We start from the raw sequence: 24,551 nt of genomic DNA, 5'->3' as shown, positions 1-24,551 counted from the left end.
TCCCAATCAATCAGCTGCTTAATTCTCAAGGTGTGGGTATCCCTTTAATCCCCACCAAACATAAAAATAGACAAAAAACAGAGGAGTTGGAGTGGTGGGGGGAGCTGGAATGGGAGTGGTGGTGGGGGGGGGGAGCGTTGGAGGGGTAGTAGGGCGGAGTTGAATTGGTGAGGGGGGTTTTGGGGTGGTGGTAGGGAGTAGTTGGAGTGGTGGTGGGGGGGAGGAGCTGAAGTGGCAGTAGGACGGAGGTGGAGTGATGTTGGTGTTGACAGATCTGGAGTGGTGGCAGAAGGGAGGTGGAGGGGGTGGGCGAGTTGGAGTGATAGTAGGGAGGTGTATGTATGTTTGGGGGGCGGCATGTTTGGAGCGGTGGCAAAGAGGAGTTGGAGTGGAGTAAGTTTGAGGGAGGAGTTGGGGTGGTGGTATAAAGGAGCCTGGGGCAGGGGAGCTGGAGTGGTGGCAGGGAGGAGTTGCGGTGGTGGTGGTGGTCATGGGGAGGTGGAGGAGATTAATGAGGGAGGAGGTATGCTAGTGTGTGGATGAGGTAGGTTGCTTGTTAACACTGATGAGTACAAGCTTAAGCTATGAGCAGCGCCACATACGTCACATGGACAGTTTTAGGACGTGTCATTGGTATGTTGCAGGGATCTGTGCCGCCAGAATGTGGAGTGCGAGTATTACTTCAGCGTTGACATCCAGGTTGTGCTGAGGAACGCCAGCATTCTACGGACCCTGATTGAGCAGAACAAGTATGTGGCTGTGGTGTACAACGCCTTAATGTGTATACAGTATATCTATACCTCACCATGTCTCTCCATGTCTCAGGCCTGTCCTCGCCCCCATGGTCAGCCATCTGCAGGACCTCTGGTCTAATTTCTGGGGAGCAATCAGCAAGGAGGGATTCTATGCGCGATCTGAGGATTACATTGATATTGTGCAAAGACAGAGGATGTGAGTAAACCCATGCCAATATCACCTGAGTACATCACATGTTTGCCTGTACCTGATATCAAACACCTGCCAATATCAGCTGAACACATCACAGCTTGCCAGGAGAAGGTTGATGTCTGCCCATACCTGATGCCAAACACATGGCAAATATGAATCTGTGATATTTCATACATTGTTTCCAACAAAGAAATTGGCCCAAATGTCCACAGTTTCTGCTGGACGTCTGAGAGGTTGTGTCGCTCTGGGCTCCGCATGACTGCCGTGGTTGGAGTGTGGTTGTGATGTCACGCTCCGGGCTCAGCATGACTGCCGTGGTTGGAGTGTGGTTGTGATGTCACGCTCCGGGCTCCGCATGGCTGCCGTGGTTGGAGGGTGGCTGTGATGTCACGCTCCGGGCTCTGCATGGCTGCCGTGGTTGGAGGGTGGCTGTGATGTCACGCTCCGGACTCAGCATGGCTGCCGTGGTTGGAGGGTGGCTGTGATGTCACGCTCCGGGCTCTGCATGGCTGCCGTGGTTGGAGCGTGGTTGTGATGTCACGCTCTGGGCTCCGCATGACTGCCGTGGTTGGAGTGTGGTTGTGATGTCACGCCCCAGGCTCAGCATGGCTGCCGTGGTTGGAGTGTGGTTGTGATGTCACGCTCTGGGCTCCGCATGACTGCCGTGGTTGGAGTGTGGTTGTGATGTCACGCTCCGGGCTCTGCATGACTGCCGTGGTTGGAGTGTGGTTGTGATGTCACGCTCCGGGCTCCGCATGGCTGCCGTGGTTGGAGGGTGGCTGTGATGTCACGCTCCGGGCTCTGCATGGCTGCCGTGGTTGGAGGGTGGCTGTGATGTCACGCTCCGGACTCAGCATGGCTGCCGTGGTTGGAGGGTGGCTGTGATGTCACGCTCCGGGCTCTGCATGGCTGCCGTGGTTGGAGCGTGGTTGTGATGTCACGCTCTGGGCTCCGCATGACTACCGTGGTTGGAGTGTGGTTGTGATGTCACGCTCTGGGCTCCGCATGACTGCCGTGGTTGGAGTGTGGTTGTGATGTCACGCCCCAGGCTCAGCATGGCTGCCGTGGTTGGAGTGTGGTTGTGATGTCACGCTCTGGGCTCCGCATGACTGCCGTGGTTGGAGTGTGGTTGTGATGTCACGCTCTGGGCTCTGCATGGCTGCCGTGGTTGGAGGGTGGCTGTGATGTCACGCTCCGGGCTCTGCATGGCTGCCGTGGTTGGAGGGTGGCTGTGATGTCACGCTCCGGGCTCTGCATGGCTGCCGTGGTTGGAGGGTGGCTGTAATGTCACGCTCCGGGCTCTGCATGGCTGCCGTGGTTGGAGCATGGTTGTGATGTCACGCTCCGGGCTCTGCATGGCTGCCGTGGTTGGAGGGTGGCTGTGATGTCACGCTCCGGGCTCAGCGTGGCTGCCGTGGTTGAAGTGTGGTTGTGATGTCACGCCCCAGACTCAGCATGGCTGCCGTAGTTGGAGGGTGGCTGTGATGTCACGCTCCGGGCTCTGCATGGCTGACGTGGTTGGAGTGTGGTTGTGATGTCACACTCCGGACTCAGCATAGCTGCCGTGGTTGGAGTGTGGTTTCGATGTCACGGTCCGGACTCAGCGTGGCTGCCGTAATTGGAGGGTGGCTGTGATGTCGCGCTCCGGGCTCTGCATGGCTGCTGTGGTTGGAGTGTGGTTGTGATGTCACGCTGTGGTTGTGATGTGCTTTATGTCATGTGATCATGTGACTGTGTCTTCCCACAGCTGCTGTACATTGTGGCCCTGGGATGGTGGGTTACGATCTGCGGCTGTGCGTCATGCCATGTGATCTAGCAGATGTGCTTCATGTCATGTGATCTTGTCATTACAGTGGCATCTGGAATGTCCCATACATCAGCAATGTATATCTGGTAAAGGGCAAAATCCTCAGGGGCCGGCTCGGGCAGTATGACATGTTCCGCAGCGGATCACTGGACCCCGACATGGCGATGTGCGACAACATTCGCAAGCAGGTGAGCAGCAGCCTTTCATGTTGTATCATCTGCTAGATCTTATTTACAAGCACATCACACACACACATTGTACACACACACACACATTGTACACACACACACACACACACACACACACACACACACACACACACACACACACACACACTGTATACACACACACACACACACACACACATTGTACACACACATTGTACACACACACACTGTACACACACACACACACACACACGCTATACACACACACACACACACACACACACTATACGCACTGTACACACACACACTGTACACACTGTACACACACACACACACACACACACACACACACACACACACACACACACTGTACACACACACACTGTACGTACACACACACACACACACACATTGTACACACACACACACACACACACACACACACACACACACACACACACACACACACACACACATTGTACACACACACACACACACACACACACACACACATACTGTACACACATACTGTACAAACACACAGACACACACACACTGTACACACACACTGTACACACACACGTACACACACACAGACACATATACTGTACACACACACACACATTGTACACACACACACACACACACACATTGTACACACACACACACACACACACATTGTACACACACACACACACACACACACACATTGTACACACACATACACACATACTGTACACACACACACACACTGTACACACAGACACACACACACTGTACACACACACAGACACACACACACTGTACACACACACACTGTACACACACACACTGTACACACACACTACACACACACGTACACACACACAGACACATATACTGTACACACACACACAGACTGTACACACACATACTGTATACACACACTGTGCACACAGGCTGTACACACACATACTGTACACACAGACACACCCTTGCAAACAAATAGGCTAGGTAATAAAAACATCAAGCCTGTCTTATAAGACACTATTGGGCATTAAACTCAATGTAACAACCTGCAGAGCGTACACAATGAACCGTAGCTATTCATAAACTGAAAATAGGGCGTGTTAGCTATGCAGTTCACTGCAGATATAATTCAGGACATATGAAGACAAGATGGCGGACCTAATTTGCATATGGAGTACCATATGCAGCATATTCTGCAATTATGACTCAGCTTTAAGCAATTTGACTAACCCACAAAGCAAGTTTTAGCTGAAAAGATAGGCATAAGGCAACATATATTATACCTGGGCGTGGCCCCTCATAAGGGTAAACCAGAATAGTATATGGGAAAGGAAGGAAGACCTGATCTTCTTTGAGGAAACTCCTTACTTCTCCCTTAAGTGGCAGCTTGAAAGTCATAATTTTATGATAATAGAAAAATCTATCGAAAAATTCATATCAATATTAGTAAATTATTTTAATGTGCACTTTAAAAGAATTTACCCCTTTTTGGTTTCTATAATAATAATTAATATCAATATAATAACCAAATATTCAAGCTGCTATTTAAATATCAATATAATAATAATAATTACAAAAGAACCCCTTTATAGCCACCAAATGAATGCCTTGGGCGTGTCTCTGGTCTCAGGAAATGAATGCCTTGGGCGTGTCTCTGGTCTCAGGAAAAGAATGCCTTGGGCGTGTCTCTGGTCTCAGGAAATGAATGCCTTGGGCGTGTCTCTGGTCTCAGGAAATGAATGCCTTGGGCGTGTCTCTGGTCTCAGGAAATGAATGCCTTGGGCGTGTCCAGGGCTGTGGAGTCGGAGTCGTGGAGTCGGGCAATTTTGGGTGCCTGGAGTCGGAGTCGGGAAAAAATGCACCGACTCCGACTCCGACTCCTAATGAATTTCTAACTGTAATTAAAATAGAAAATATGATAAAATGTTCTATTTCTCAGATAATAGTCATTACAAATAATGTATATATACACTATATATACAGTAATAGCCATGCTTAGTCCACAAAAATGAAATAAACCAATCAAAATTAGTTACTTGTGCTGCTTCAATAAAGCAGTCCCCGTATTTTTAAGGTCAGACATACATATCTGATTGTGACTGTATATATGATGTGTACACAGGAATGTCTTATATATACGAAATAACATCTATGCTGTAAGAATAAAGCCTGATGTGTAGCTGTGTCACTAATAGAGATGGTCAACGAGATGGAAATAATTCTGCATTGATGCTGATTTATGCAAATGTATGCACTCCCTTTGCTGATGAAATCAAATAATTTGATATGTTGTTAAAATTTGGTTTGGGGACTACAAATTAAAGGGTACCTGAGACGGATGAAAAGTAAAGTTTTATACATACCTGGGGCTTCCTCCAGCCCCCTTCAGGCTAATCAGTCCCTCGCTGTCCTCCACCACCCGGATCTTCTGCTATGAGTCCTGGTAATTCAGCCAGTCAGCGCTGTCCAGCCGCATGCCGCTCCCATAGCCAGGAACATTCTGCACCTGCGCAATAGTACTGCACAGGTGTAGTATGCTCCTGGCGGCGGAGTGTGTGCATGCGCATTACGCCAGACTGGCTCAAGTACCTGGACTCATAGCAGAAGATCCAGGTGGTGGAGGAGGACAAAGAGGGACTGATTATCCTGAAGGCGGCTGGAGGAAGCCCCAGGTATGTATAAAACTTTAATTTCATCTGTCTCAGGTTTACTTTGTTACACAGTAGTACTATACTCTACATATGCACTCCCCACAGAGCTGCAGGGAATCCACTGAGAATGCTGTGCACATTGAACACAGAGGTGTTGTCTGTCACCCATAAACCTTGTTCAGATTGTGCATGAAGAATGTGTAATAGAGGAAGAATCTCCTCATTCCCCTGCAGAGTACCTGCACATCACTCTTGCATGTACCCACAGTCACATTGCCTAGAGCCTGATAGATGTTCTTTGTTCCGGTCTATACCTTTTACAAGTACTCTTACCAAGGACTAGTTTTAGTCTAAAGGGAATAAATATAGTAGTCTACATATCCTTCGCACTTCAGTTGTCTTGTAAAATTCCTAAGCGTTGGCAGTTAAGAGACAAATTTCATGTTACATACTTTTAATCAACAAAATTGTAATATGCAAATTAGAGGAGTCGGAGTCGAGGAGTCGGAGTCGGTGGAATCCTAAACTGAGGAGTCGGAGTCGGTGGATTTTTGGACCGACTCCACAGCCCTGGGCGTGTCTCTGGTCTCAGGAAATGAATGCCCTGGGCGTGTCTCTGGTCTCAGGAAATGAATGCCTTGGGCGTGTCTCTGGTCTCAGGAAATGAATGCCTTGGGCATGTCTCTGGTCTCAGGAAATGAATGCCTTGGGCATGTCTCTGGTCTCAGGAAATGAATGCCTTGGGCGTGTCTCTGGTCTCAGGAAATGAATGCCTTGGGCGTGTCTCTGGTCTCAGGAAATGAATGCCTTGGGCGTGTCTCTGGTCTCAGGAAATGAATGCCTTGGGCGTGTCTCTGGTCTCAGGAAATAAATGCCTTGGGCGTGTCTCTGGTCTCAGGATGTCTACCTCTAGGTGTCTTTCAGATGTCGTATAGCTGTTGTGTTTTTGATGATGTCCCATGTTGATGACTCAGCCCTACTGTCTTTATTCCCATCACTATCTATAAACCTGCCCAGAAGACTAACATTGTAACCAAGCCGCATACAGTGGGTGTCTTTTTAAAATTACTTTTTAACCCAATGAAATACTAGATTTCTCCACTAGGGACACACTTGACTCAGCAATGATTTATACTGTTATGTGGATATTCTCCCAGCAGGTGGCATTATGGCTCACATTAAAATAACATCTGACTTGTGTCCTCTCAGAAATATTTCTTCACGAGGGACAATGGGTAAACTTTCAGTGCTTTTGGGGTAATAATAAGGCATCAGCTTTTAATCCCTTAACCATATAGAGTAGATAGAGTTTCCCAGAACTAGTTCTGTTTTCTTTCACTGGAATTCTTCCCATAGATTTACTTAAAGTTAGATATTTAACCACAGCGAGGCTTTCAGTTTTATCATGATAGGGAGGAAAAAAGAAAAATTATAAAATATATATCATTATCCCCTATCCATCTATGAAAAATATAATATCAACTGTTCTTATTATTGCCAATAAAACCTATATGAGAATGTATATGTGTATGTCCGCACACATATACAGGCATGTTTCCCATGTTACCGAAATATATGAACCACCCAAAAGACAGGATATCATTAATATTGAATGCTTATCCCATATGAGCATGAGCGGATATTAATAATCTACGTTAAATTAATTTATGTGTTGTAATAATGCATTTCTTATGAGATACTACTTGTCGTTATGTCTAACGGGTAATAACTAACAATGTAATATGGACTTATCGTTATATTTACAACTATTATGATTGGCATTAGAGATGGCCCTAACCTCCGATTTTAGGTTCGCGAACCCACCGCGAAAGTTCGGTTCGCGCGAACTTTCGCAAACCGCAATAGACTTCAAAGGGGAGGCAAACTTGGAAAATTAGAAAAAATTATGCAGGCCAGAAAAGTGATGGAAAAGATGTTTCAAGGAGACGAACACCTGGAGGGGGACATGGTTGAGTGGGATAGACGTCAAAAGTCCCATAAAAAAAATCTGGATTTGACGCAAAGCAGTGTTTTAAGGGCAGAAATCACATTGAATGCTAAATTGCAGGCCTAAACTGCTTTATAACATCTTGCATGTGTATACATCAATCAGGTAGTGTAATCCCTTCCTTCCTCCCTCCCTTCCTCCGTTCCTCCCTTCCTCCCCTCCTCCCTCTTCCCTTCCTCCCTCCTCCTCCTCCCTTCTTCCCTCCTCCTCCTGTCTTGTCTTGTCTTCCAGGGATTTGTAGGATGTCAAAAGCCAGCTTACATACATTGGCCGGGAATTGAACCCAGGTCAACTGCTTAGAAGGCAGCTATGCTCACCACTATACCACAAACACTACATGCTGAAGCCAGCCTAGCATGTACCATTGTGATATACCCAAGATAAAAATGAGCTTGCTTAGGGATTTGTAGGATGTCAAAAGCAACCTCACATACATTGGCCAGGAATCAAACCCAGGTCAACTGCTTGGAAGGCAGCTATGCTCACCACTATACCACCAACACTACATGCTGAAGCCAGCCTAGCGTGTACCATTGTGATATACCCAAGGTCAGGAACAAGCAGAAGCTGGCACCAAAGTAAGTATCAGGCAGAAGCGTGGTCAGGAACAAGCAGAGGTTAGCAACAGGTGATCAAACAGCTAGCATGGTCAGGACAAGCAGAAGTCGACAACGGAAGATCCAATATGAGAGCGCATACCCAGCAACAAGCCAAAGAGCAGAATTCTATCACAGGTGATGACAGGGGGCGCTCTCAACGTTTAAATACGTGAACTAACCAATCAACACAGAACAGCATTCAATACAACCAATCAGTTTCCAGCGTGTCAGTGATCAGCTGACACACGTGCATTACTGTTTACATCTGCGGAGCGCGTATTGAGAACGCGTCCTCCGCTTGTCCAATGTAATATGAGAATCACCCTGTCTTTCGCTGAAATCCTAATACTCCCCCCATCCCCCCACAGTATTCCCTGACACCCTAATACCCCCCCCCCCCACACACACACACACACAGTATTCCCTGACATCCTAATAGTCCCCCATCCCCCACAGTATTCCCTGACATCCTAATAGTCCCCCATCCCCCACAGTATTCCCTGACATCCTAATACCCCCCCCCATCCCCCCACAGTATTCCCTGACATCCTAATAGTCCCCCATCCCCCACAGTATTCCCTGACATCCTAATAGTCCCCCATCCCCCCACAGTATTCCCTGACACCCTAATACCCCCCCCCCATCCCCCCACAGTATTCCCTGACATCCTAATACCCCCCCCCCCATCCCCCCACAGTATTCCCTGACACCCTAATATTCCCCGCCCCCACAGTATTCTCACATGCAGATATCTCTTTTGCTTCTAGGGAGTCTTCATGTTTCTGACAAATCGCCAGGCTTTCGGTCACTTGCTGTCATTGGAGAATTACCAGACGACTCATCTCCACAATGACCTCTGGCAGATCTTTGAGAACACGCAGGTGAGATGGATCCTTCACTTTCTGCAGATGTGAGATTGTAATGCCTCCACCCTCCCAGGACCTGGGCTCGGGAATTGCAGAGGGCGTGAGTAGCAGACAATAGGGGCAGCCCTAGAGAAGTCTTGGAGCTATGTGTGATAACAGGCTGTGAGTTAGGGAGTCAGCAGCAGATAATAAAGTAACACGGTAGATGGAATATTACTGTATAATATAACTACATCAATAAAATCCATAGTGAATAGTAAGTCATTCATATTGTGGGATTGGAGTTTTTTTTTTTGTTTTTTTTTTTTTTTTTTACGTCTGAATTTTTTTTATTTAACTCAACAGGACTGGAAAGAAAAATACATCCACCCCAATCACAGCCTGGCTCTCCGGGGCAAAAACATGGAATCGGTAAGATCTGATTTCAGAGCAAGAGAAGGTTGTTCTGATGGCCCCTCCTGTGTATGTTACATAGTTATGTGGGTTGAAAAAAGACATCCATCCATCGAGTTCAACCAGAAAACACACTATGATCATAGTACATGCAGAGTCCTGGCCAGTAGTGGCACACTCCCAGGACCAGGGCCTGGACATTTTCCCCTCCCCCTCCCAGGTCCTGGGCTCAGGCATTGTCTCCTCCCAGGACCTGGGCTCGGGCATTGTCCCCTCCCAGGTCCTGGGCTCAGGCATTGTCCCCTCCCAGGTCCTGGGCTTAGGAATTGTCCCCCTCCCATGACCTGGGCTCAGGCATTGTCCCTCTCCCAGGTCCTGGGCTCAGGCATTGTCCCCCTCCCATGACCTGGGCTTAGACATTGTCCCCCTCCCAGGACCTGGGCTCAGGCATTGTCCCCTCCCAGGTCCTGGGCTTAGGAATTGTCCCCCTCCCATGACCTGGGCTTGGGCATTTCCACCTGAAGATTGAGGTAACAACTTACTGTATGTCGCCCTTTTTATAATAGGGTGAGGAGTTTTAACTTAAACTGGAAATTTGAGTGCAAGCAGCAATATGGAAGAAAGGCCGCCGCCGTTGAAAATAATATAATTATAAAAGCCCCAATTAGCAGCAGGGCAAGAACATTTGGACACCAAGGGCCACGATTAGCGGCAATGATGAATGTCAGATGCATCAAATAGCGACAGTCATGAGATCTTTGGGCAACCAAGGCTGCGGGAGGGACTAGCGACAATCATGCTTAACGGTAGCTTTAGCGCCTGCTATTTTATCAATGGCCTTGGGTGTCTAAATGTCACTTTCTTTTCCATTAACCATGCCAGGGAGGGGGGGGAGGTTTAAGGGTTAGGCACTATTATGGGGAATTTAAGGGTTAGGCATCGCTTGGGGGGGATTAAGGATTAGACATTGATAGCAGGAGGGTTAAGGGTAAGGCATCGGTGAGGGGGAGGGTTGAGAGGTTAAGCATCGGAAGTGGAGAAGTCAAGACTTAGGCATGGGTAAAGGGAGGGTTAAGGGTTAGACACCATTACGGGGGAGGGTTGGGCTTTGGTAAAGGGAGGGTTAAAGATTATTATTATTATTTATTGTATTTATAACAAGCTCTGAAATGTAGGTAGGCAGGTTTTGTGCACAGATTTATACGCCAGGCATAGAATCTTGAAACTTATCCTGAATCGGATAGGGAGCCAGTGCCGGGATTTACAGAGGGGAGATGTGGATGCGAAGCGGTGCGAGGAAATGAATGAGTCTGGCAGCCGTGTTCATAACTGATTGTAGGGGGGCAATGCATTTCAAGGGGAGGCCAGACAGAAGGGCGTGGCAATAATGAAGGCAAAAGATGATGAGGGCATGGATGAGCAGCCTGGTCGTGTCCGGGGTCCGGAAGGGAGGATCTTGAAGATATTACGGAAGTGAAAATTGCAGCTCTGGTTTCATTTGGATGTGGCGGATGAAGGAAAAGGCAGAGTCCAAGGTGACACCCAGGCAAGTGCCTGGGAGGTAGGGCGAATGGTCATATTATCGATTGGGAGCTCCGGAAAATCCAGGAGGGGTGCAGCAGCATGGAGTGGGGAGATCAAGAGCTCAGTTTTGTCTAGGTTAAGCTTCAGGAACCTAGCTGACATTCAGGAAGAAATAGTTGAAAGGCATGAGGAGACCTTGTCCATGGTGGTGGAGGAGAGATCTGGTATGGAGGTAAATCTGAGTGTTGTTGGCATAAAGCTGTTATTTGAATCCCAGGGAGGAATTGAGATTGCCAGTGGGGGAAGTGTATATTGAGAACAGAAGTGGGCCCAGAACAGAGCCCTGGGGGACACCGACTGAGAGGGTGTCAGGGGTTGAGGAGGAACCATTGAAGGAGATTGTGAGGGAGTGATTGGAAAGGTAGGAGGAGAACCAAGGGGAGGCCATGGATCCCCAAGGATGCAGCCTGTAGGGCGACAATAACATCTTTCTTATAAAGCAAACTATTATTTGTGCCATAAGAATTACACTAACAATGCAGCAGCTACTTTTTCTTGTGCCGGTAACCCTCCTATCGCATGACTGGAGCTGCTGGCCAATTGCATGACTGGAGCTGTGGAATGTGGAAATGATAAAGAAATAGTCTTCTGTTTTGTTCATTGTCAGCCTTGTCCTGACGTTTATTGGTTCCCTGTGTTCACGGAAACGGCCTGCAATGATCTGGTGGAGGAAATGGAGCACTTTGGCCAGTGGTCAACCGGAAGTAAGACGGTAAGAACCACTGCTATACTTATACATAACTATGCACTTCATATTAGAAAATGGCTCCCTGATCATATTGCAGAATGTAATATGCATGGCAGTCGGCTATCTTGAACTTTTCCGCAAGGAATACCAATAACGGTATTTTGACCTGCATTATAAGACATTCTATTTCCTTTTCATCTCTACCCTTTTCTAGCAATCCAATCTGTTCTGACTGACCGGTATATTTACCTGTTGGTTGTAAAGTATATTTCTGTGTATGGTTTTAGAATAAAACGAATGATTATTATCGTTCAGTTGTGTGACTGTTCCGGTCATCTGATTGCTGCTACAAAGAATCTGCCCTCTGGAGAGTCAGTCATACTACTGCATTGTTTATTCTTTCTTAGAAATTGTTGATTTGCTAGCTAGGTTGTAAATAACCGTTTCTTCCTTCTAGGATTAGCTAAGTGGAGTCTGTCCGCTCCATTCAACCCAGACAGCGGTGGCAGTGAAATTACCCAATTTCCAGTGCAAAATCAATATTTCTATTTTACCGATTGTACATAAAATCCAGATTGATCATGTATGGGCACCATCAACCAACCTTAACCGTTTACTGTGCAGAAGTCTCTAGTGCATGAGACCTGCATAGCAACTGTGGCCTAGTAATATGGGATTGGCGGGTGGTTGTCAGAGGTTGCAAATAACCTTTTCTTCTAGTTTAGAGGTATCTCCACCTAGTTTCAATCTGGAGAGAGGTAGCAGCAAAATACCCGATTTACAGTACAAAATCAATAATTTTTTACCGATTGCACATACAATCGAGATTGTCTAATGTATGTGAACATCATCCAATCTTAAATGTTTACTTTGCTCACAGTGCAATCACCTCCAGAAGCTTCTAGTGGATGAGAGCTGAATGGCATCTGTGGCGTAGTAGGAGGGGTTGGCGGTTGTTGTCACACCCCATGTATAATCCTGCAGGAGACTTTCTGATTGTGGAAGAGTTCCACCATGAATGCTTGTTCCTTGGGAAAATCAGGATAAGCAGAGTGGGGGAATGAATATAACAACATGGACTATCACCTGAAATATTCCTCCCAATAATGTACATGATGCCACCTAGAGGCAGGTGGGGGTTCTGCAGCCAAGTACAAACATCAATGATTGTGCTGATAGATAACCATCTCTTCTCCTTTATTTATTGTAGGACCAGCGGCTGCAGGGGGGGTATGAAAATGTCCCAACTATCGACATTCACATGAACCAGGTTGGCTATGAGAAAGAGTGGCACAAGTTCCTGCTGGACTTTGTAGCACCAGTGACCGAGAAGATGTTCCCTGGATACTACACACGGGTGCGTTTCCTCCTATGCCTTCAGTATCTGCCCTCACACTCAGGGCTATCCTCCTCGCTATCTCCCCTCACACTAGGGGCTATCCTCCTCTCTATCTCCCCTCACACTAGGGGCTATCCTCCTCGCTATCTCCCCTCACACTAGGGGCTATCCTCCTCGCTATCTCCCCTCACACTCAGGGCTATCCTCCTCGCTATCTTCCCTAACACTCAGGGCTATCCTCCTCGCTATCTGCCCTCACACTCAGAGCTTTCCTCCTCGCTATCTGCCCTCACACTAGGGGCTATCCTCCTCGCTATCTCCCCTCACACTCAGGGCTATCCTCCTCGCTATCTCCCCTCACACTAGGGGCAATCCTCCTCGCTATCTGCCCCTCACACTCAGGGCTATCCTCCTCGCTATCTCCCCTCACACTCAGGGCTATCCTCCTCGCTATCTCCCCTCACACTCAGGGCTATCCTCCTCGCTATCTCCCCTCACACTCAGGGCTATCCTCCTCGCTATCTTCCCTCACACTCAGGGCTATCCTCCTCGCTATCTTCCCTCACACTCAGGGCTATCCTCCTCGCTATCTTCCCTCACACTCAGGGCTATCCTCCTCGCTATCTTCCCTCACACTCAGGGCTATCCTCCTCGCTATCTCCCCTTACACTCAGGGCTATCCTCCTCGCTATCTTCCCTCACACTAGGGGCTATCCTCATCGCTATCTCCCCTCACACTCAGGGCTATCCTTCTCGCTATCTTCCCTCACACTCAGGGCTATCCTCCTCGCTATCTCCCCTCACACTCAGGGCTATCCTCCTCGCTATCTCCCCTCACACTCAGGGCTATCCTCCTCGTTATCTTCCCTCACACTCAGGGCTATCCTCCTCGCTATCTCCCCTCACACTAGGGGCTATCCTCCTCACTATCTCCCCTCACACTAGAGGCTATCCTCCTCGCTATCTTCCCTCACACTCAGGGCTATCCTCCTCGCTATCTCCCCTCACACTCAGGGCTATCCTCCTCGCTATCTTCCCTCACACTCAGGGCTATCCTCCTCGCTATCTCCCCTCACACTCAGGGCTATCCTCCTCGCTATCTCCCCTCACACTCAGGGCTATCCTCCTCGCTATCTCCCCTCACACTCAGGGCTATCCTCCTCGCTATCTTCCCTCACACTCAGGGCTATCCTCCTCGCTATCTCCCCTCACACTCAGGGCTATCCTCCTAGCTATCTTCCCTCACACTCAGGGCTATCCTCCTCGCTATCTTCCCTCACACTCAGGGCTATCCTCCTCGCTATCTTCCCTCACACTCAGGGCTATCCTCCTCGCTATCTTCCCTCACACTCAGGGCTATCCTCCTCGCTATCTTCCCTCACACTCAGGGCTATCCTCCTCGCTATCTTCCCTCACACTCAGGGCTATCCTCCTCGCTATCTGCCCTCACACTAGGGGCTATCCTCCTCGCTATCTGCCCTCACACTCAGGGCTATCCTACTCACTATCTCCCCTCACACTAGGAGCTATCCTCCTCGCTATCTGACCCTCACACTAGGGGCTATCCTCCTCGCTATCTCCCCTCACACTAGGGGCTATCCTCCTCGCTATCTGACCCTCACACTAGGGGCTATCCTCCTCGCTATCTGCCCTCACACTAGGGACAATCCTCGCTATCTCCCCTCACACTAGGGGCTATCCTCCTCGCTATCTCCCCTCACACTAGGGGCTATCCTCCTCGCTATCTCCCCTCACACTAGGGGCTATCCTCCTCTCTATCTCCCCTCACACTAGGGGCAATCCTCGCTATCTCCCCTTACACTAGGGGCTATGCTCCTTGCTATCTGCCCTCACACTAGGGGCTATCCTCCTCGCTATCTGCCCTCACACTAGGGACAATCCTCGCTATCTCCCCTCACACTAGGGGCTATCCTCCTCACTATCTCCCCTCACACTCAGGGCTATCCTCCTCGCTATCTCCCCTCACACTAGGGGCTATCCTCCTCGCTATCTCCCCTCACACTAGGGGCTATCCTCCTCTCTATCTCCCTTCACACTAGGGGCAATCCTCGCTATCTCGCCTTTCGCTCCCTCACACTAGGGGCTATCCTCCTTGCTATCTGCCCTCACACTAGGGGCTATCCTCCTCGCTATCTCCCCTCACACTAGGGACAATCCTCGCTATCTCCCCTCACACTAGGGGCTATCCTCCTCACTATCTCCCCTCACACTCAGGGCTATCCTCCTCGCTATCTCCCCTCAAACTAGGGGCTATCCTCCTCGCTATCTCCCCTCACACTAGGGGCTATCCTCCTCGCTATCTCCCCTCACACTAGGGGCTATCCTCCTCGCTATCTGACCCTCACACTAGGGGTAATCCTCCTCGCTATCTGACCCTCACACTAGGGGCTATCCTACTCACTATCTCCCCTCACACTAGGGGCTATCCTCCTCGCTATCTTCCCTCACACTAGGGGCTATCCTCCTCACTATCTCCCCTCACACTAGGGGCAATCCTCGCTATCTCCCCTCACACTAGGGGCTATTCTCCTCGCTATCTCCCCTCACACTACGGGCAATCCTCGCTATCTCCCCTCACACTAGGGGCTATCCTCCTCACTATCTCCCCTCACACTCAGGGCTTTCCTCGTCGCTATCTCCCCTCACACTAGGGGCTATCCTCCTCACTATCTTCCCTCACACTAGGGGCTATCCTCCTCACTATCTTCCCTCACACTAGGGGCTATCCTCCTCACTATCTCCCCTCACACTAGAGGCTATCCTCCTCACTATCTTCCCTCACACTAGAGGCTATCCTTCTTGCTATCTCCCCTCACACTAGGGGCTATCCTCCTCTCTATCTCCCCTCACATTAGGGGCTATCCTCCTCGCTATCTCCCCTCACACTAGGGGCTATCCTCCTCGCTATCTCCCCTCACACTAGGGGCTATCCTCTTCGCTATCTCCCCTCACACTAGGGGCTATCCTCCTCGCTATCTCACCTCACACTAGGGGCTATCCTCCTCGCTATCTCCCCTCACACTAGGGGCAATCCTCGCTATCTACCCTCACACTAGGGGCTATCCTCCTCGCTATCTCCCCTCACACTAGGGGCTATCCTCCTCACTATCTCCCCTCACACTAGGGGCTATCCTCCTCGCTTTACCCCCTCACACTAGGGGCAATCCTCCTCGCCATCTCCCCTTACACTATGGGCTATTCTCCTCGCTATCTTCCCTCACACTAGGGGCAATCCTCCTCGCTATGTTCCATCACACTCAGGGCTATCCTCCTCGCTATCTCCCCTCACACTAGGGGCTATCCTCCTCGCTATCTGACCCTCACACTAGGGGTAATCCTCCTCGCTATCTGACCCTCACACTTGGGGCTATCCTACTCACTATCTCCCCTCACACTAGGGGCTATCCTCCTCGCTATCTTCCCTCACACTAGGGGCTATCCTCCTCACTATCTCCCCTCACACTAGGGGCAATCCTCGCTATCTCCCCTCACACTAGGGGCTATCCTCCTCACTATCTCCCCTCACACTCAGGGCTTTCCTCGTCGCTATCTCCCCTCACACTCAGGGCTATCCTCCTCACTATCTCCCCTCACACTCAGGGCTTTCCTCGTCGCTATCTCCCCTCACACTAGGGGCTATCCTCCTCACTATCTCCCCTCACACTAGAGGCTATCCTCCTCACTATCTTCCCTCACACTAGGGGCTATCCTCCTCACTATCTCCCCTCACACTAGAGGCTATCCTCCTCACTATCTTCCCTCACACTAGGGGCTATCCTCCTCACTATCTCCCCTCACACTAGAGGCTATCCTCCTCACTATCTTCCCTCACACTAGGGGCTATCCTCCTCACTATCTTCCCTCACACTAGGGGCTATCCTCCTCACTATCTCCCCTCACACTAGAGGCTATCTTCCTCACTATCTTCCCTCACACTAGAGGCTATCCTTCTTGCCATCTCCCCTCACACTAGGGGCCATCCTCCTCACTATCTCCCCTCACACTAGGGGCTATCCTTCTCAATATCTACCCCTTAACACTAGGGACTATCCTCTTGACTATCTCCCCTCACAGTAGGGGCTATCCTTTCCATCTCCCCTCACACTAGGGGCTATCCTCCTCTCTATCTCCCCTCACACTAGGGGCTATCCTCCTCACTATCTTCCCTCATACTAGAGGCTATCCTCCTCACCATCTTCCCCCACACTGGAGGCTATCCTTCTTGCCATCTCCCCTCACACTAGGGGCTGTCCCTCTTGCTATCTGCCCTCACACTACGGGCTATCCTCGCTATCTGCCCTCACACTAGGGGCTATCCTCCTCACTATCTCCCCTCACACTAGGGGCTATCTTCCTTGCTATCCGCCTTCACACTAGGGGCTATCCTCGCTATCTGCCCTCACACTAGGGGCTATCCCCGCTATCTGCCCTCACACTAGAGGCTATCCTTCTTGCCCTCTCCCCTCACACTAGGGGCTATCCTCCTCGCTGTCTGCCCTCACACTACAGGCTATCCTTGCTATCTGCCCTCACACTAGGGGCTATCCTCCTCACTATCTCCCCTCACACTAGGGGCTATCCTCCTCGCTATCTTCCCTCACACTAGAGGCTATCCTCCTCGCTATCTTCCCTCACACTAGAGGCTATCCTCCTCGCTATCTTCCCTCACACTAGAGGCTATCCTCCTTGCTAGCTGCCCTCTTACTGGGGGCTATCCTCGCTATCTGCCCTCACACTAGAGGCTATCCTTCTTGCCCTCTCCCCTCACACTAGGGGCTATGCAAACTCAAAAAGATCATACAGACTCCATGCAGATAGTGTCATGGCTGGGATGTTAAGCCAATGAGCTCCCCACTTCACCAAGTATCTTTACAGTAACAGCATAGAGGGATTGTGTGTAATGGCTGGGATGTGAAGCCTATGAGCTCCCCACTTCACCAGGTATCTTTACAGTAACAGCATAGAGGGATTGTGTGTAATAGCTGGGATGTCAAGCAACTGAGCTCCCCACTTAACCAGGTATCTTTACAGTAACAGCATAGAGGGATTGTGTGTAATGGCTGGGATGCCAAGCAACTAAGCTCCCCACTTCACCAGGTATCTTTTCGGTAACAGCATAGAGGGATTGTGTGTAATGGCTGGGATGCCAAGCAACTGAGCTCCCCACTTCACCAGGTATCTTTACGGTAACAGCATAGAGGGATTGTGTGTTAGGGCCCATTCACACTTAAAACCGCAGAACGCCGGCGATAACCGCCGGCGTTTTGCGGGAGTGATTTTCCCGCGATTATCGCGGAAAAATCACTGGACCCTGCGGCGGTTTTGGAGCGATCGCGATTAGCGTGCTATGCACGCTAATCACGATCGCAAATCGTGGAACGCTCGTGGCCGGCAAACCGCTGCATGCAGCGCTGTTGCGGTTATCAGTGAGAACAATGCCACTCGCTACATTGTGTAGCGGTTCTTGCAGAACCGCTAGCGGTTTGCCGTGAGCGGGAATCGTGCGATTCCCGCTCAGGTGTGAACAGGCCCTAATGGCTGGGATGTCAAGCAACTGAGCTCCCCACTTCTGAAATTTCAGACTTTAAAGTCTTAAAACCACTCTGCGTGCGTTGCCGTGTCCTCACTCCTGCTGATGTCATCAGGAGCGTACTGCGCAGGCACAGACCGTATTGGGCCTGCGCAGTACACTCCTGGTGACATCAGCGGGAGTGAGGACACGGCAACGCAGGCGCTGTGGTTTTCAGACTTTAAAGTCTGAAATTCCAGAAGGGAACAGGAGGCGGGGCCGGAGCACTGGGGAGTGGCTGCACGGGCACAGGACATCTGCGGGGGACCATTAGAAGCCCTGGGTAAGTTCAACTCATTTTCCCCCGACCCCCCCCCCCCCTACAGTATTCCTTTATATGGTATTTTTGTTGATTATTAATAAAATGTCCCCATTTTCCCACCTTTCAGGCACAGTTTGATTTGGCTTTTGTAGTCCGGTATAAACCTGATGAGCAGCCGTCCTTGGAACCACACCACGACGCCTCCACCTTCACCGTCAACATCGCTCTGAACAGCGTCGGCACAGATTATGAGGTCAGTCATGCAGCATTCCCCCACAATGCAACAGTGATGCAGAGAGGTGTGACTCCCCCACAATGCAACAGTGATGCAGAGAGGTATGACTCTCCCACAATGCAACAGTGATACAGAGAGGTGTGACTCCCTCACAATGCAACAGTGATGGAGGGAGATGTGACTCCCCCACAATGCAACAGTGATACAGAGAGGTGTGACTCCCCCACAATGCAACAGTGATGCAGAAAGGTGTGACTCCACCACAATGCAACAGTGATGCAGAGAGGTGTGACTCCCCCACAATGCAACAGTGATGCAGAAAGGTGTGACTCTCCCACAATGCAACAGTGATACAGAGAGGTGTGACTCCCCCACAATGCAACAGTGATGGAGGGAGATGTGACTCCCCCACAATGCAACAGTGATGCAGAGAGGTGTGACTCCTCCACAGTGCAACAGTGATGCAGAGAGGTGTGACTCCCCCACAATGCAACAGTGATGGAGGGAGATGTGACTCCCCCGGCCCACAATGCAACAGTGATGCAGAGAGGTGTGACTCCCCCACAATGCAACAGTGATGCAGAGAGGTGTGACTCCCTCATAATTAGTGTTGGGCGAACACCTGGAGGTAGGGCGGCGCAGGAGGAGAAGGCCACGCTTTGAGACACAACAACCCAGGCCTTGCATGAGGACAAGAAGCGTGTGGATAGCAATGCATTTTGCCGCCATGCAGTCATAAATGTAATACAGATAAGAGGTTCCGTAAAAAGGGACCGGCAACGCTAACCCAACAGCAGCACACATGATGGAACAGGAGGAGGCGCAGGAGGAGAAGGCCACGCTTTGAGACACAACAACCCAGGCCTTGCATGAGGACAAGAAGCGTGCGGATAGCAATGCATTTTGTCGCCATGCTGTCATAAATGTAATACAGATAAGAGGTTCCGTAAAAAGGGACCGGCAACGCTAACCCAGCAGCAGCACACATGATGGAACAGGAGGAGGCGCAGGAGGAGAAGGCCACGCTTTGAGGCGCAACCCAGGCCTTGCATGAGGACAAGAAGCGTGCGGATAGCAATGCATTTTGCCGCCATGCAGTCATAAATGTAATACAGATGAGAGGTTCAATAAACAGGGACCGGAAACGCTAACCCATCACAGATGTTCACTGTTCATGTTACTTGGTTGGGGTCCGGGAGTGTTGCGTAGTCGTTTCCATTCCAGGATTGATTCATTTTAATTTGAGTCAGACGGTCTGCATTTTCTGTGGAGAGGCGGATACGCCGATCTGTGACGATGCCTCCGGCAGCACTGAAACAGCGTTCCGACATAACGCTGGCTGCCAGGCAAGCCAGCACCTGTATTGCGTACATTGCCAGTTCGTGCCAGGTGTGTAGCTTAGAGACCCAATAGTTGAAGGGTGCAGATGGATTGTTCAACACTGCTACGCCATCTGACATGTAGTCCTTGACCATCTTCTGCAGGCGAGCGGTGTTGGAGGTGGAACTCGGCGATTGCTGTTCTGTGGGCTGCTGCATGGGTGTCAGAAAATGTTGCCACTCCAAGGACACTGCCGATACCATTCCCTTGTGGGCACTAGCTGCAGCTTGCGTTCTTTGTTCCCCTCCTCGTCCTGGGTTTGCGGAAGTCAGTCTGTCGGCGTGGAACTGGCTAGAGGAGGAGGATGTCAATCTCCTCTCTAATGTCTCCACAAGGGCCTGCTGGTATTCTTCCATTTTGACCTGTCTGACAGTTTCTCCAATGAGTTTGGGAACATTGTCTTTGTACCGTGGATCCAGAAGGGTATAAACCCAGTAATCCACGTTGTCCAGAATTCGAACAACGCGCGGGTCGCGTTAGATGCAGTCTAGCATGAATTGAGCCATGTCTGCCACAGTCCTAACAGAATCCTCATCATGTTCTTCTGAGCTTGACAAACCCTCATCATCATCACCAGCATCACGCCATCGCCCACCTTCTTCCTCGTCTTCTTCTGCTGTCCATTCCCGCTGAATCATGGAAGTCCAACGTGCACCGCTCTGTCCCTCGGCAGTGGGGGCGTCTTCTTCAGCATAGCTGCCGGGAGGACCAGCGTTTCCTGAGACAGATTGCCTGATGTTGGTATCATCATCACGCTGATCGTTCTCCTCTTGAGATTCCCCCACTTGCATCCTGACTGCGGCTTCCTTGATCTGCAACATTGATTTTTTTTCAGCAAACACAGCAGTGGTATCGTAATGCTGACTGAAGAGTTGTCACCGCTCACAAGCAACGTGGATTGTTCAAAATTTTGAAGGACTTGGCAGAGGTCCAACATGGGGGCCCAATCAGATCCACAGAAGCTTGGTAGCTGTCCGGATGCGCCTCGGTACTGCGCCGTCATGTACTGGACCACTGCACTCTTCTGCTCGCAAAAGCGTGCTAGCATGTGCAGCGTCGAATTCCAGCGCGTGGGTACGTCACACACCAAGCGATGGTTCGGTAGATTGAACCGCTCCTGCATCTTGGTGAGTCCCTCCGAAGCAGTACTGGACTTTCGGAAATATTTGGCCACTCGTCGCACCTTCAGCAGAAGATCTGCCACGCCTGGGTATGTCCTCAGGAACCGCTGAACAACTAGGTTCATAACGTGTGCCAGGCAAGAGATGTGTCTCAGCTTAGCCAACTTTAAAGCGCGAATGAGATTGCTCCCATTGTCACACACAACCATGCCTGGTTTCAGGTCCAGCGGTGCCAGCCACAAATCGGTCTGTTCCTTGATTCCCTTCCAAATTTCTTCACCTGTGTGCTGCTTATCTCCAAGGCAGATCAGCTTCAGTAAGGCTTGCTGACGCATGGCAACAGCTGTGCTGCACTGCTTTTACGACCCTATTGCTGGGTTACCGATGCCGGATGAGGTACCGCTTTGAGAGGCGTTGGAGGAGAAGGAGTCAGAGTCGAGGTAGGTGCTGCTGTTATCTCTGAGGGACGCCGGTCCAGCAGTTTGCGGCGTTCGCAACACCCGCGCCGTAGCCGGTGAGGAGTCGCTGCCAGGCTCCACAAGGTTCACCCAGTGCGCCGTCAGGGAGATGTATCGACCCTGAACAAAGGCACTCGTCCAGGTGTCTGTGGTGAGGTGAACCTTGCAGGCAACAGCATTTTTCAAGCTTCTGGTTATTTTGCTAACCACGTGCTCATGTAACGCTGGCACTGCAGACCGCGCAAAATAGTATCGGCTGGGAACCAAGTAACGTGGGATGGCCAGTGCCATCATGCGCTTGAAGCTGTTTGTCTCCATCGCGCGAAATGGCAGCATTTCGCAGGCCACAAACTTGGCTATGCTGGCTGTTAGTGCCACGGCCCGGGGGTCATTTGCTGGCAATTTTCTCTTGCGCTCTAACATCTCCAGGACAGACAACTGAACCGTAGGATCGCACACTGAAGGACAGTTGGTTGTTGTTGTAGTGGTCGTTGAAGACTGGGAAACGTCAAGAGGACTGTTGCGTAAACTGACATTGTCGTCTACTACGGCTGCTGAGAAGGGTCTGGTGACAACGGAGGCAGTGTTGCTGGGGGCTGGAAGCGAGCCGCTACCCTGGCCTTGCGCGTTTGACCACAGAGTGCTATGTTTGGCTACCATGTGGCGGCGCATGCTGGTGGTGGAGCGGTTGTTGATATTTTTCCCCCTGCTCAGTCGGGTCCTGCACACCTTGCAAATCACCATGGTAACATCCTCCCTGCAGTCGTCGAAGAAAGCCCATACTTTTGAGCTCCTGCTTTGCTGGCGAGTTTCTTTCGTGCCTCTTTGGCGTCTCACTTCTACGGCTATGCCTGTTGTGTCCGAAATACCCCGCCCCCGCCTACTTTGAAGCACACGGCGAACTCTTGCAGCAGTGGGTTCTGCAGCAGACTCATCTGTACTGCTGCTATCCCGACAGCGAGGTTGTACTCGATAATCCGGGTCTGTGTCCACATCGTCCAAAACCTCCTCTTCCATCTCCTCATCTGTGACTGTGTCTGTGTGCAGTGGACTAGAGCTCCCCAGAACACCCTCTGCGCACCTCACTCCCATGTCTTCAAGATGTTCTTGGTGGACCTCCTGCAATTCAAATTCCTGCGCACATTGCTCAGGGATTTGGGTGTCTTTGTCCTCGCCTTGCATTTCAGTGCGTGGTGCATTTACCTCGCACAATGGTTGTGAATCCGGGCACAACATTTCTGGCTGTTCCAATGTTTGTGGGGGTAGGAGTGGGAATAGCTCCTCCGAAGAGGCCATTGTGCCCGGAAATAATTGTTCGGACTGGTTATTCGGCCATTGTGTGCATGGTGTAGCTGCTGGTTGTGTCACCGTTGTGCCCACTGGCTCCTTGTAACTGGCAGAGGACCTCGTGCGTGACAATAAGGATGTGCTGGTGCTGCTTAACCCGCTGCTGGACGCTTGAGAGGTCATCCAATTCATTATCCGTTCCTGCTCTTGTGGATCAGTGAGGGTTGTTTGTCTGGCACACATGGGTGGTATTGAGTGGGTTTTCTTAGGTGCTCCACTGCGGCCTCTACGTGAACCGTTAGGGGAAACACCTCTTCCCTTGCCCCTCCCTCTTTCACTGGATTTCTTCATTATGGTTGTACTGATCCCAGCAGTACACGCACACTGACTGGCAGTACAGTGGCAATAGACAATGCTATATAGTGTGTTATAAGCTGGTGATGGACGGAAGTACTACTGATCCCAGCAGTACAGTGGCAATAGAAGACAATGCTATATACTATGTTATACACTAGTGATGGACGGAAGTACTACTGATCCTAGCAGTACAAGCTGACTGGCAGTACAGTGGCAATAGAAGACAATGCTATATACTATGTTATACACTGGTGATGGACGGAAGTACTACTGATCCCAGCAGTACAGTGGCAATAGAAGAAGAAGACAGTGCTATATACTATGTTATACACTGGTGATGGACGGATGTACTACTGATCCCAGCAGTACAAGCTGACTGGCAGTACAGTGGCAATGGAAGACAATTCTATACACTATGTTATACACTGATGATTGACGGAAGTACTACTGATCCCAGCAGTACAGTGGCAATAGAAGACAGTGCTATATACTATGTTATACACTGGTGATGGACGGAAGTACTACTGATTCCAGCAGTACAGTGGCAATAGAAGACAATGCTATATACTATATTATACACTGGTGATGGACGGAAGTACTACTGATCCCAGCAGTACAAGCTGACTGGCAGTACAGTGGCAATAGAAGACAATGCTATATACTATGTTATACACTGGTGATGGACGGAAGTACTACTGATCCCAGCAGTACAGTGGCAATAGAAGACAGTGCTATATACTATATTATACACTGGTGATGGACGGAAGTACTACTGATCCCAGCAGTACAGTGGCAATAGAAG

At 50.1% G+C, this 24,551-nt stretch overlaps 1 protein-coding gene across 4 annotated transcripts in view; it reads left to right on the top strand.

Moving 5' to 3' along the window:
• Window positions 1-24,551, top strand: part of PLOD1 (procollagen-lysine,2-oxoglutarate 5-dioxygenase 1) — a 170,564-nt gene that overhangs the window by 131,087 nt on the left and 14,926 nt on the right. For 3 of the 4 annotated variants that reach the window (XM_068238744.1, XM_068238748.1, XM_068238747.1), the window contains 8 exons: window positions 645-749; window positions 826-951; window positions 2,802-2,943; window positions 8,957-9,070; window positions 9,401-9,466; window positions 11,640-11,744; window positions 12,931-13,077; window positions 19,039-19,164. In XM_068238744.1, coding sequence (XP_068094845.1) covers window positions 645-749; window positions 826-951; window positions 2,802-2,943; window positions 8,957-9,070; window positions 9,401-9,466; window positions 11,640-11,744; window positions 12,931-13,077; window positions 19,039-19,164 — 931 coding nt within the window. The remainder of the gene's footprint in view (window positions 1-644; window positions 750-825; window positions 952-2,801; window positions 2,944-8,956; window positions 9,071-9,400; window positions 9,467-11,639; window positions 11,745-12,930; window positions 13,078-19,038; window positions 19,165-24,551) is intronic. The other variant, XM_068238745.1, reaches the window with a different exon arrangement.

This window comes from Hyperolius riggenbachi, chromosome 6 (genome assembly GCF_040937935.1).
Source record: "Hyperolius riggenbachi isolate aHypRig1 chromosome 6, aHypRig1.pri, whole genome shotgun sequence".
Lineage (NCBI taxonomy): Eukaryota > Metazoa > Chordata > Amphibia > Anura > Hyperoliidae > Hyperolius > Hyperolius riggenbachi.
The sequence above is the reverse complement of the archived record's forward strand: the minus strand, read 5'-3'. Positions and strand labels throughout refer to the sequence as shown.